At 39.1% G+C, this 14750-nt stretch overlaps 1 protein-coding gene across 1 annotated transcript in view; it reads left to right on the plus strand.

Annotated features, from left to right (window-relative positions):
- Positions 1-7485: 7485 nt before the first annotated feature.
- Positions 7486-14750, plus strand: part of LOC134558904 (macrophage mannose receptor 1-like) — a 33756-nt gene continuing 26491 nt past the window's right edge. Inside the window, exons 1-6 of the mRNA XM_063413220.1 lie at positions 7486-7663; positions 9457-9858; positions 10963-11136; positions 12585-12743; positions 13662-13775; positions 14236-14370. Of these exons, the coding sequence (XP_063269290.1) occupies positions 7606-7663; positions 9457-9858; positions 10963-11136; positions 12585-12743; positions 13662-13775; positions 14236-14370 (1042 nt within the window). The 5' untranslated portion in view covers positions 7486-7605. The remainder of the gene's footprint in view (positions 7664-9456; positions 9859-10962; positions 11137-12584; positions 12744-13661; positions 13776-14235; positions 14371-14750) is intronic.

Here is a 14750-nt window from a genome sequence, read left to right on the forward strand (position 1 = left end):
AGCTGCTGTGAGACATTTTGCTCAGAGCAGCTTGGCAGTGAGGCTCTGCCTGGCATCACAGCCAGATTGCTCAGAGCACGGGTGAGCACTAGGCTTGGCATCGGGGTACCACAAATAGAGGATTGCCTTTTGACACCATTGTCAAATACAGTTTCTGCCAAGTATTTAATAAAGATTCTTGGTTTGTTTGTTTAGCAACAGAGAGAGATGCTCATAAAACAATATTAATTTCAAAATGTGTGTAACTTTACTCATTACAGTTCACTAGCCCTTTCTTTGGACAATGTCTTGTATCAGATGCTCATCCTGAGTCTCTTCCTGTGGCTGCATTGACTGCATTAACCCACGTGGAAAGCTGGGTTCATGCTCTCATATATTCAAATCCCATGGTCAAGTAGATGAGTGCTTCCAGTAGGCTGTAGAAGTTGCATTCCAAATCAAGGTCCAAACCAGATGTGAACTCTCAGGAAACTGGGGTCCCAGTTCTTCCAGAAATTAATTATGTTGCAAGTGTGAAATAAAACAACACACAACCACAACAATCAAACAATCCGAAGAAATCAGTTGTGAAAATAAAGTAAGGAAATAGGAGCTAAAAGCAGCTGTTATCCTCATATTTCTGAGTGGCTGTGGGTGCCTGTTTGTCTTTCTGCAATTACTTATATTGTCTCCCAATATCAGATTCTCTTCCAAGACTTCCATTTGTCTCTCAGTACTCTGCTTCTTGTTAGTGACTTAACCCCTGCAATTGCCTGTTTTCCTCAATGCCTTCATGATGAGACTGATGTGCAGGGTCCCTCAATGAGTGCCCACTACTTACTGGTCTCTGCAAAAACAAATTGCTGTGGAGGAGCAAACGTAGATCCAGTCTCTTTCTTCATATCACTCCTGTCTATGTGAATAGACAGGGGAAGCAGAGGAACAGTCAGAGAAATAGAAGATGCTTCACCTGGTATGTGCAGAAAAGTTGGTGATGATGTCTCATATGAGAGCACACTTTCTTAGATGTACTTAAAATGCGAAGTTTAGCAAGGCAATTGCAAAAATAACAATTATAATTCCTAGCAAACAGCATTGTGCCAATCTGTTGTCACGCTGTAACTATCAAGTTCTTACCTTGCACTTTACCTCATATTCTTATAAAAACAAACATTATATAAATCTTCAGTACACAGATACAGTGTGTTATCTCACTAGAATGTATCACTTCCATGTCACACAAAAATTTATTGTGAAAAAATAGGTCACTTCATACTTTTAGGCTTCAAAATACTTTATTTTCAGTTTAGGAGGGATTTTGAAAATGCTTGAATAAGCATGTTCTCTATGGCTCTGAAAGACATCGAAAGAGAATTGTGAATGCAATTTCTTTTTTCAAATGCTAAAGCAAATAATAAAAGGCATGATGTAATTTAAAGCTTAAAAGTCTTAGAATTTTATATATCCTGTGAATAGGAACCTATAATCACATACATAATCAAAGTAGGGAACTGAAAAGGTCCAAAACCAGTGTCAGCTAAAATTGAAAAAGTTTCCAACAGCAACCATGATTTCACCTCTCCCCTGGGCAGCCTTGTCAAAGCTTCTGTACTGATAATGTTGGTGTGCTTTGCTGTGTTGCTGGCTCCTCAGGACAGCTGGGCTGGAGAGGCCCAGTAAAAACCTCTTGGTTGCTCCAGAGCAGGGTGGCAATGGCTGTGTTCAACCTGCTCCATGGGAACGGTCCCTGGAATGCTGGACATGCCAAACTGCACCTAGAAACCCCTTTGGGGAACTGTTCACTGTCATGGGTGTAGAACACATCCCTACACTCATTTACTGAGTAGACAGCCCTGCAATATTACCTTTTCCTGAGTACTATTTAATTTAAATTAATTAAGGGTACGTAGTTACTAGCTGAACTTAAACCATGAAATGAAGCTTCAATAATTTATTAAGTACACTTTCCCATTATTTGAGCTGTTAGCATACACAATGGCACCAAATCTTTCCACAAAACCCTTGTCAGTACACCTACCAACTCAACATAAGCTACTAATTACTGTTCTTTTTTAGGACTATGATTCCTTATTATCTAGTCATCGTCTCATGATTAGCAAATAGTACTGCCTTTTTTATTACTTTTTCAGGAATTCAAGTAAGTCTGCCTGTCTTATAATTCCTTGGTGTTTTGATACATTCATGAGTTGCCTAGCTTCCCCTAGTGTTTACTGAAAATTGCAAATTTCTCCAAGTATTACAGCTTGTTACTAAGAGTTAAAAATAATCAAATTCATCTGCTTAAACAAAAAAAAAAAAAAAGGGCTTTGCTTGCAGCCCAAACATCACATTAGGTTTTCATCCTTAATCTATCCTGTTGTTCTATGCAGAGTTGGGCAAAATTTGCGTAAACCAAACAATGCTCCTGGGATAGGAAATGGTCTTGCAAATATTTCCTTATCTTCATTGTTTACATGCCACATAATGAAGTGCCTGACAAAATGCTTCATATGGAAACGAAGAGCAGGCCTTGAACAGTGCCTGCTATGTTTTGGTAGGAAGCACTAAAAAGCTCATGAGTGCAGCAACACTGCCTCATGTAAAATGAGAAGAAAAGCTTTCCAGAGCAGACTGAAGTGTGATAGACTATGATGCTGCCAAGTAAAAGTGTGAGATTATTGAAAATGTGGGCAGGAGCCCCAACTCATTTTAAAGGCACATTGGCTTCATAATATGGAAAATCAGCTAAATTAAGAGTACTCTGTACATGCAGTGATCTGAACAGCACCCAAAAAAAATCTGCTTGGATGGATGATGGGCCTACTTAGACGGATATTTAGAGAAAAGCCATGACATTGGCTGCAGAGAATGTGGCCTTGGATAGTCCTTTGGCTGGGAGCTGGCTCTGACTTGAATTTGAAGCTTTGACCAAGGTTCACCAGCTTTTAGAGGCAATTCAGATCACCCTAGCAGATTTTAGTGCAGTGTACCATGACACAAGGTCTTGTATCTGAAGAACAACAAAAGGAAGTAAAAAAGAAGAATATGCACTTCAGTGATATTACAATGCTCAGACTGGAAGAGCTGTGACAGATTTAGATGCCCTTTATAACAAAGAAATCTGGAAACTATTTCAGATTAAAGCCAGCTCTTGCAGCTATTTACAGAACTCTTTTTGCTGTTTTGTTTGAACTGATGCGTGCAACTTACTAGATAAAAAAAAAAGAAACGAAGCCCTACAGTTATTTTTATAGTTTTGTAGTTAAGAGATTCCTTTGGTAACAGTCCATGTGAATGTCTGCTCTCTCTATCTCCTCCTGTGCTGTTAATTACGAAATTTCCTTCCTCTTTCAGAAAATAGGTTTATTACAGTTGTATTTGGAAGGTTTGTGAGGAGGGGAAGAACTCCAGTGTCTTTGCCAGCGTATGCAAAGAACTTTAGTCACTGTCCCACCCAGAGACTGACAGATAAGTCAGGCATGAGTCTGTATTGGGCATTAGGACATTTTTCAGATGTGGGATTTTTCACATGCCCTGGTTACCCATATTTAAAATCATGTTCTGGACCTCACCAATCCACAAGCATTGGGGGAAGAAAATGTTTTAAATACTTTTTTCTGCCAATTATCCTGTTTCAGCGTGTTTCACTAAGGTATTTAAGTCAAATTTGACATTTAAATTTGGTAGGGAATTTTATAAAAAGAAAAGTAGTTAAAATCTTAAAAAAAAATCACAGAATAGTAGAATACCTTCAGTTAGAAAGGACTAGTAAGGATCATCAAGGACAATTCCCTGTTCCTCACAGGACACCCTAATACTAAACTATGTGACTAGAGGCATTGTCTAGATGCTCCTTAAAGTGTTTGCCCATGGGAAAGTGGTATACTCTTATTTTTTATAGGAAAGGAAACAGTGATAAAGCAAAGGAAGAAAACAAAGACTAATCATAGAGATAATATAAAGAGCAGGCATTTTTCTAGTTATTTTTATAACTATATACTGGTATCCAGGAAGTATGACTGGACTAATTATTTTTTTCTTCCACTCTCCATTATTTAAACAATAGTCCAAAAATTAATGTTGATTATTTCCAGTGATTGCTGAGGCTCAATTAACAAGAAGCAGTTAAAGGGTAGTACAAAATGTTGATGAGTGTATCTGTAAACGAGCACTCATGGAATTTATGTTTGTCTGCTGTGCCTCAGCCAAAATATTGAGGTTCAGATGTTTGTGTCATCAGGCAGGCCCATGCAACACCTGCAGCTGTGATGTGCACCCTTGGGTGCAGTGTCCTAGACGGGGGACTCTTCCATCCCTTAAACGTGGCCCTGTTTTCAGTGGTATTTTTCATGATCTTTTAATTGAATTATGTGATCCACAACCTTCCAAACATTAGGAAAATCATATTTATTGTTAAATATTTTTAAGCGTGTGTAACATTCTTAGATGTTATGCAACTTGCATGCTTTCCAGAAGATTACATTAATGATTTGGCACTGCTACATGAAATTTTTCAAAACTTCAATCTGAATATAAGCCCATAAAGTAAAGCTGATTTTTTTGCTGTTCTTTCTCAAGTTAACATTATTAATGCTTATAGCATAAAAGGTTCCTGGGCTGAGGTAAGAACAGGGCGACATCACTCACCAGTTACTGTCACAGGCAAAATAGATTCAGCTTGGGGAATTTTGTTTAGTCTATTTCCAGTCAAATCACAGTAGGATGGTGAAAAATAATAATAAAAAAAACTTCTCAATTACTACATGCTTTGTGGTTGCTTTCACTACATATGTACAGAATTCAAGCAAATTAATGCAATAGCCACAGTACTTTAACTCTTATGGTTTATTTTCCTAAATTAATTCTTATTTTGATCTGTGTGGATTTAATTTGTCTGACCTTGTCAGAACAACTTTAAACTGTTGCTTTTATCAGCCTGAATGAGAAGGATTATGAAGGATTATGGCAAAGAGTACCCATCCCCCTAGCTAGAACCCAACAGAAAAACAGCAGGCTCATCAAAATATTCAATGAAATTTGGAAAGCAAGACCAATTAATGCCATAACCCACGAGAGCAATGACTTTGCAATGAGTCCCCATGGCTGAGGCTGGTCTGCAGGTGCAGCAGTGCAGCAGTGCAGGAATGCAGGAGTGCCTTGGCTGCTCTCAGCAACTGCAGCTGCTGCATGGGGCACACTTACCCTGCCCGCAGCTGCTTCTTCAGCAGAGCAGATCCTTGCTTGGAAGGGATCCCAAAGCACTGTATGGGTCTTTCTATGTCACTGCAGCAGTCTGTGAACACCAAACATCAGTGACTGGCAAATTATCGGCTGCAAAGCCACCATGGCATGTTACCTTCCACTTCCTATCCATTCAGACCATCAGACAGGTGGGTAAAAGGTGCTGTTGAGATTGGGCTTTTCCCCTTAATCTTAGAAACAGTAGAAGTTTAATGAACTTGGTGGGATGCTAGGCAATCTTTAACAGGTCAACTTTTATGCTATCAGTACTTTCTCTAAGAGACTAGTGTTTGGGATTTTTGCATAACAATTGAATTTGAAGTAACAGAGAATTGTCTAAATTCATGCTGGGGAGTACAACTTTGTTGTTAGCCCAATTTCTGACTTTTCTGGCCAACCTGCATTTCATGGCTGGATGCAGCCCATGCTGAGATTCACCTCTGAGCAGTGGCTAGGGGCAGGTGCCTGCACAAGTGCAAAGGAACGAGAAGGCAGTGCCACCTCCTGCCTGGTGCTCCCTGAGGTGTGTGTCAAGTGCAAGGGGCATTGTGAGGTTGGCTGTTCTAACTTTGCTCTTCCTTGGAGTCTGTCCTCCAGGATTTCAGCAGCCTCGAGCAGGTACCCCTGTGTGGGATAGCACAGCACCCCATGATTCACAGTGCTGGCTGTAGGAGGAGAGGTGCAAACACACCAGGTGTGTTTGAGGTATCAAGGATGCAGTGCAGTTATTCAGATTTTTAGCCCTAAGGCCTGTCTGAAACCAGGCTGAAGGGAAACCAATGTTTGCTTTACTACCAGGCTGCAGCTGGCTCTGGTGCGGCTTGATGTGCAGAGGAGGCTAAAGAAAATGGATCGTTTCCTTTTTATTTCTTTGTTATTACAAAATGTCCAGCTGAGAAGAAAATGGAATTCATCTCGGCCTCATGGTGTACAGGCTCCAGGACAAAACAAGGCTGTTAAAATCCCTGATCATACAAATGCCAATGTCTCTTTTATATAAACAGGTCACATGCTGTAAGGAAATATTGTCAGCATAAGACAGACCACTTAAGGCCAAAGAAGACTTGCTCTTTCTAGGCAAGATCTTTAGCAGAAGATTAAAAAAATGATTAAAAAAAATTTTTTTAGAAAAAATGTATTTTCCAAAAGAGGTAGTTGACTTTATCCTTGTTGTTAGTACATTTTGTCATCATCTAAAAAGGAAATTCAGTTAACTTTGCCTTAACATCTGTAGCTAGCATTTCCTTGTAATTTCTTATTTCACTGTTCAATTTCTTCCTTTTATTTTAATCCCTAAAATTCACAGGGAATTAACCCTCTTTCTTGCATGTCTTTCTGCTGAAGAGACAAGCAGGATCAAATCCTCTATTTGGGAAATGCAGTCATCTTGGCTTAAAAACAGGAAAGGATGACGAATTTTCTTCATATCAATCTTTTGCTACAGATGCCAATCACTTCAAATTATATTTTTACATTACAGACTGTTTTTTTCCATTTAGAGGTTATTTTAAACAAAACAAAATATTTCCATTTTAAAAATCTGCTGTGATAGAATCAGGTCTTTACACAGCTATAGGGACAGTCTACAGTGGTCAGGAATGGAATGTTGAGAGTGCTGTTTTTCTCAAGTTTCCATCTTTAATTTTGGAAACCAAAGCCCTGAGTGCTTGCCTTGGGTAGGATCTTGATCTGGGTAAAAAACAATGTGTATCATTTCCTGAAATTGTGACTGACTTTTGGTATGGCTCTCAAACAAGAGTTACTTAATAAGAAAAAGTATTGATTTTCCAATAAAACATTTTTCACATAGCTTTCTTGTTACATCTTTGTAGAAATGTAGGATAATAGCAAACTCCTGTAGAAGGGAAGAAATTTTTCTAATGTCCTGCAAAATAAAATTCACTTAAATTTTCTAAAATTCACTTCTGTCTCATCTGACAGATGAAAATATGAGACTTTTGTTTTTTCTTGCTAGAATTTTTTTCCCCACACAGACAAGATGTAAGATTTAAAAGCTAAGGCTGAATTTCTGTCTTCAGTATTTCCTTGTTGGTTTGATCCCACAAGCTCCACATGTCTCCTCAGCAGGGACAGTGGGGATGTAGTGAGATATACAATTGTGACCACAGCTTTTCCAAGGAAGCATGGTTTGCCCTCAGTGAGAAGTCATCCTTTTTTGAGGGTAAAATTTGTGCCACGTGGTCTCGTTTTTTAGAAATGTGGCATGTGACAGAATGTTTCCTTATTTAGCACTCAGAGCTTTTCCCCAACCATCCAGCCTGAGGAGAATCGGCCGCTGTCCTCTCTCCAGCAGGACCTCACCGCCAGCAAGTCTCACCATCCAGGTTTTGCTGAAGGGAAGAAAAGGAAACAGCATTTACAATTATGTTCTCTGGGTTCTTGCTGGTTCTCTCTCTTGTTCACAGCTCTTTGCAGTTGGTGGGTAAGTGCCTCCTGCTTGCTTCCTGTGAAGGTTCTCATGAGAGTGCTTCCACCCCTCTGGCTTTTCTGGGTGATTGTGCTTCTGTGGTACTGCCAATGTGTACATTATTAGTTTGGGAATGGGGAACCTTTTAATGGCAGGAAAGAGGCAGGGGAACGATCTCACAGAAAAAAATGAAATGGTTAGAGAAGGAAACAGAGAGTCAATTCTTAATGGCTTTATTCATATATAGTGGCTTCATACATATATTCAATAACCCCAAAAGATCAGACCTAATAATGATATATGTTTAAACGCCTTTTTAAAAATTTATTTAATTCTTTACTTTTCTATTCTGATTTTTGAGCTGTTGGTATCTGGGTAATGGTTGCAAAATCAGGCAGGCAAAATCTCCAGGAGTGGTGAAATGCAGAAATATTGGTAGGACATTAAGATATTCTCAGATGATGGCTGGTTTTATTCATTGTTTGAACAAACTCATTGGATCCACTGGCCTTGATAAAGTGGATGAAAGGTTTTTTTTTTTTTTAATAAAATGGGCTTAAGTTTAGGAAATCACTTGTGGAATTGCAGTGTACAACATTACTGTTATCCCTTTAGCTGCACTTCTCTTGTAGGTACCAATCAGGTGGCCTCTTCACACCTGAATGTTTAAGATTAAATCCTTTCACCTTTCTAACTCTTGAGGACTGTCACAGATTGCCTCAGAGTATATGGTATTTTTTTGATCAGCATGGTCTTCCTGTGGGCCAGAATAATTATTTTCAGTGTACTGTATATTGTCAATTACATTGATTTTAATTTTTTGCAAGCTTTTTAAGGACATGTCTTCAACCTCTTAAATACATTTTCATTAAATATGAAGACAAGACATGGTCAAGACATGTATCAGGGTCCAAAACTGGTTATGCATCTGACAGGCTTTGGTAGGAAATACAAAGTACAAGGCAAGGCAGCAGAACAAATTCATAGGCATGGTTCACAACTGCTGATGACAAACTCATTGCAGGACTGACATTAGCTTCCCCTACTTCTACCTAACCTTGAAGCCAACACTTCAGGCATGATCAGATAAACTGCCTGGAGAACTAGAGACATAATTTGCTAATTAAGTCCCCAGACGCTACTACTCCCTGGTCCTTGCTACTTTCTCAGAAGCAATTGGCTTCCCAAAGTCATTCCTGGTTTTCTAGTCAATGGCTCATAAGAGGGGATGGCAGATCTTGCAGTCAGCAAGGCTGAGGAGCCCAGAGTGACCCCTGAGAAGCTCAGACCAGTTCACTCACATTTATATGACAAAAAGGAAAGGAAAAGTGGATTTAGGAGAGGGAAGGGAGAGGAGGGGAGGAGAGGGGACAGGAGGGGAGGCAAGTGACTCAGCAAAGATGCCTGTGTACCCACTAGGAGACCTGTAAGGTCTGGAAGGGTGAGAAAAGTTCATAGAGGTCAGAGGTCTACAGGGCCATGCATCTGAGGAGAGGCTGCATGGAACAAGGTATTAGCAGTGTGGTTGAGGGAATTCACTGATGTAAAATCATCCAAGAGGCTGTGGTCAGCTCAGCTGCTGCTGCTGCCCACCACTGATCCACAGTATGGTGACATATATGAGATACATTTTCTATTGTCTACTTTATTTTTAATCAGTAGAATTGATTGCTCTGGACTCTGTTGAAAAAAAAGGGTTTTTACCTGACATGAATGCAATGACTTGTTCATGTGAATGAGAAGCAGAATCATACCACTTATCCACTATACATATATTCTATATTGATATGTGTTGTTTTGTTTTACAGACATTAAAACATTTTTACTATATAATAAAGTCAACAAGCTCTGTCTCGAGGCATCTATTACACAGTCAGTTAGAACTGCCACTTGCAATGAAGACAATGAATCACAAAAATTCAGGTGGATCACAGATCATCAGCTAATGAGTGTGAAACTGAAGCTATGCCTGGGGGTGCCATTGAAGAAGGATCAGGCCATGGTCACCCTGTATCCCTGTAATCAAAAAAGTGAGCTTCAGTGGTGGGAATGCAGAAATGAAAGCCTTCTTGCAATCCAAGGAGAAGATTTATTTTTCAGTCCTGGCAATGAAGAGTACGATAATGTTTTGTTAAAGAAGGAGCTGAGTGCAAAGAATAAATGGAATGTCTATGGGGCAATGGATGTTTTATGTTCCCAGGGATATGAAGGTACAGAAAATTGATTCTTTCATCCTTTGCATTAATTCCTTTGTGAGCATTAGACTGTTTAAGATCTTTGGCTCTGATTATTCTGACTCCTTCAGTGACCACCAGAGTTTTAGAATATCCATGCACTGAGATACTTAACCTTGAATTTAATGTTATGTATTTGTCCTAGCATGTATTATTTATACACATTTTAGTCTATATATTATAGTACATTGGTATTTCAAGTACTATGAGTATTACATGTACTCCCTATATAAATACATATTATTAGTGAATATGTATATACATACTTACTCTCATACTATGTAAAATATTCTCTAAAGTCATTATTGCTCACCCTACTGTGTCACTGCATTATTGCAAGAGCATGTAAACACTGATAAGCTCATTATACAGTCACAGGGATATGAAATTTACATCCCTGTGAGTAAGGCACAATATGGGTGAGCTCAGAAAGGTCTGAAAATACTGATTTAGGCAGAGGAAGCATGGCTGGCTTTGACTCAGCAGATGAGGATGCTCATGGAATAGTTATAATCGCCAGTGCAATTACCTTTTTTGATTAGCTGAAATCTTAATGGGTTTCCCACATCCAGAATGAATGCTCTAAAAGCCACCTCACAGGATATTTGAACACTGAACTCTTAGCTATGCATGTGGGAAGCTGCTTCACTGTATGAGATACTTAAATTGTCACTGGCATAAAACCAGAGACAGATAGTCTAATATATGTTGACTTTTTCCCCAGGAATCAAGACTTATAAATACTAGTTCCCACTCTTGCATGTGTTATATAAATCTTAACATTGTTTGAAGTAGAAATATCTTAGGGTAGAGCTCTGGAGCGTTATTAAGATCGTAAAAGCATCTTGGTCAGAAAGTTAATTATAGATCTCATATATGATATGTTACATCAGAATGGCACTACTCTAAAACATATGTCAGCAGCTGAACTCCAAAAAAGTGCTGACACAATTTTTTTATGATTAAGGGACAGGAACCATGGAAAGCACTTTGAGACGCAATTCCGCCACAGACCCTACTTTTTCCCTGGTTACATTCATTTGTTACTTTCCAGTTGATGTTACCATTTTGTCTTCTCAGAGACCTTCACGCTGCTGGGGAACGCCTTTGGGGCCCCGTGTGTGTTCCCGTTCCTGTACGAGCGGCGGTGGCGGGCGGAGTGCACGGCCGCGGGCCGCGCCGACGGCCGGCTCTGGTGCGCCACCACCGCCGACTTCGACACGGACCAGCGGTACGGGCTCTGCCCCTCCACAGGTGAGGGGCCTGCGCCTCCCAGCTCCCCTCCGTGTGCCTCTGGCCAACCAGCATGAGCAGAATATGGTTGTCTTTGTGATAACAACTCGTAACTTACAAGAATGTATTTCAGTATTTCAGTAAATGATGCGTTGCCACATGCCGCGGCTCACTATGCAAGAAAACAGCACGTTGCGCAAAGATGTGAAGAGGGTGATGGAAGAGTAAAGCAGCATTCAGTTCCCACTAACTGTGGAGGTGTTGCTGAGCAGCACAATAATTCTGAGCTCCCTTCTGCTTCCCAGCCAGTGTGTGTGCTGTCACTGCTGTCCAACCCTTCTCTGAGGTCTCCCTTTGTGATGGTTGTGGGCACAAAGATGAACACTGTAGGGAGATTGATGTTGAAGTTAATGTTTTAATCTGCATGATTCTCATGTGAATACATTTTATTGCTAAAGTAGAATGTGTCCTTTTATCCATGCTTTTAAAGCCTGTTCATATTGTCCAGAAAGCAGCCTTTCCACCCCTTTGACATCTGCCTGACATTTCTCAGCAATTTCAATCACTTTCTTCTATCTCCCTTCATGGCCTGGAGAGTTTTGCATTCATGATGTTGAAATTTCCACCTGACACATCTCATCTTTCCTCTATTTCTCCTCATGGCTCCTGTTCATCATTGTCTTTCTTTTATTAGAGTGCCCCTTTACTCCACTTGATTTAAAGTGTAATTTCAGTGTAGCACACATCCCTAGTCAACTATGCTTTCCAAGTTCCCGCAAAGATACCTCGCACACTGAGCCCTGAAGGTGTGTGACATGGCGTCATTGAATAATTTTCAGAGTTTTTGAAAGCTAGTTCCAGCATTCAGGGTTTTTTTTTTTATTTCTCTTCATACTGACTTTTGGGAATGATCAAATACTTGATACAATTTTGTGTTGTGCTTGGTTGAGCATGTAGAGATCTTCAACAAATAAAAGATGCAAAGGTAATCAGAAGAGGAGCATAGTGCTAGCTCGGCACCATTGCTGTGTGATGGGGACAATCAGAGGCTCTTTGAAAGGAGATAGGATTTATCTAAGAACTTTTTGATTCATCAAGAGCTAGTTCTTACAGCTCTCAGTGGGAGATGCTGTCCAGAGAGGGAAGCAAATGTTACACATATTTTCAAAATTTTCACCTGGGACTTCTGCCGCACACAATGTATTTTCCTATGGAATCACTTTGTGGTAATTCCTGACTTGTCTCTCTTCATGGAACAGGAGGTAGTATAGGCCAGCTTTACCTGTCAGCTTACTGGCCTTAATTTTGTCCTTCCCCATCTGCTTGTAACATTTTCAGTGGTCTTGAAAGAGCAGCCCAGGTGAAATTTAAGGAGACGAGTGAGAACCTCCCACACAGAAGAAGAACCTGCAACTCTGTTTTCTGTTGGCAAGTTACCATGATCTCTGTTGTTATTATTCTTTCCACAGATAAAGACAGCACATGGACTACAGATCTGTCAACAAATGTTCACTACCAAATAAATTTTGACTCAGCTCTCACATGGCACCAAGCCAGGAAGAGCTGTCAGCAGCAAAATGCAGAATTACTGAGTATCACAGACATTCATGAACAAACATACCTTAGAGGTAAGGCAGTAAAGCAAACCCTGGGTTACATTCAGGATCTGTTCAGGCCATCACAATAGCTAAGAATTATTTAGTATGATTTTGGCCATTGCCTTTGGACCTAAATATGTGTGGACAAGAAAACAAAATCCTTTAGAATTTGCAAGCTCAAATCAAAACTGCTGCCAAATTTACATAGAATTCAAAGTATTTCAATATCCTGCAGGTGTAACAGTTTGACTTCATATTTACATATGAAGTCAAACTGTTCACACACTTACAGATGTTTTATATTAAAAATCTTTTTTTTATGGAGTAAAAAATTCTGAAAAGTAAATTGAAGTCTTACTTTTGGTCAAAATGAAATTTGAAAGAAATGGAAAAGAAAGAAAAAACCACTTATCTTTATGCCAAAAGAAGGATATTTTGTTTCAACTGCAACTTTGACAGCTTCTTTCTTCATTCACTTGTCAAACTGAAAAATGCCAGTCATTTATAGACATCAAATTGCAGCTTTACTTATCCACATATGGATGAAGGAAAGATATGGAAGAAATATATATTTTTGGTTTTAAGGATTAATTTAACTTCTAACAGATTTATTATTATTGTTTATATTTTTATATATTTTTACTGATTCTACTTAAATGTACAGAATATAGCCTATTCTGCAGATACAATTTTGTTTTGGTTATACTCTGTGGACATATTCTATGTTCATTTTGCATTAGTTGATAGAATAAAACAGGGAGTTTCTGGTTTTTTGCCTTTTTACAGTATTTAAATTTTGGCATATTTCAATTTATTAGGTACCATAGTATCTACAGATATTTGCAGTTGGATATTTAGGAATTTCAAGTCTTCCTAGGGACATTGTTAGTGACCATGGCTAATACAAAAGAGATTTATAAAGTAATTTGTCTCATTTTTGTAATTTAGAATTAACAGAAGGTACAGATTCTGCACTGTGGATTGGACTCAACAGACTGGACTTGAGTAGTGGATGGGAGTGGATTGGAGGCAGCCCTTTCCAGTACTTAAACTGGGCTCCAGGTAGATGTGACTTTGTCTGCTTTTGTATGTCCAAAGAGAAAATATACATACCTCAAACACTGCTGTAAATTTTATCATCAGATAGATATGCCATAAGTATTTTAGCTTTCCTTGTTTTAGCTTTAGAAAAATCTCTTTTTCTATAGCAGTATAAGACAGAAACCTTCAATGTATTGCAAAAATATTTTAGCTGTGAAAGCGGCACTGCCTGTCCCAAAAATACTTAGTCTTCTATTTCTTGACTAGCAATTAAAATAGGAGTTTACAGGTTTGTATCCATTTACCTAACTTACACACCACATTTCTTACAGACATTTCCACTGCTGGAGACATACCTTACCTCTTGCATAAGCTGGGAAAACATGACCATCACCCCTTCCCCCAGGAGTGTATTTGAGGCTTGGAGCTCTGTTCTCCTTTCAGAAAAGTTCATTTTTTTTTCTCTGTACTTTTCCCAAAGGAAGCCCATCTCCAGAATCTGAGAAGCTCTGTGTGGTTTTGAATCCTGAAACAAAAGCTAAATGGCAAAATTGGGACTGTGATGAAAAACTTGGTTATATTTGTAAGAAAAGGAACTTTACTTTGATTCCTTCAGGTATGTTGACATATATTGATAATTAAACTAGAAGCTGTTATCCAAATTGCTCAACGTGTTTACAAAGATGAACAGAAGAATTTTATTCAAAATAGAACTATTTCTTGTTTCTCTGGTTTCCTTTTTAAAATGATTGCATCCTTTCTAGTCTGATCTCCAGTTCCACAACACACAGATTAAAACAGATAAAAGCAAAGAGTGTCCAGCTAGTCCCTCCTGTCTGTGTTTCAGTGGCCAGGTCTCCCCTTTAGGTGCACACACTGCTGACCATCAAAAGGGAGAACAGCTCAAAAATTATTTTTCAGAAGAGGGACATTAATAAATATAAGCCCAAGAAAGAAAGATGCACAACTTAGTGTGCTTCTAAGTTATTCTCCGTG

The sequence above is a fragment of the Prinia subflava genome, chromosome 1 (assembly GCF_021018805.1).
Source record: "Prinia subflava isolate CZ2003 ecotype Zambia chromosome 1, Cam_Psub_1.2, whole genome shotgun sequence".
NCBI classification, from domain to species: domain Eukaryota; kingdom Metazoa; phylum Chordata; class Aves; order Passeriformes; family Cisticolidae; genus Prinia; species Prinia subflava.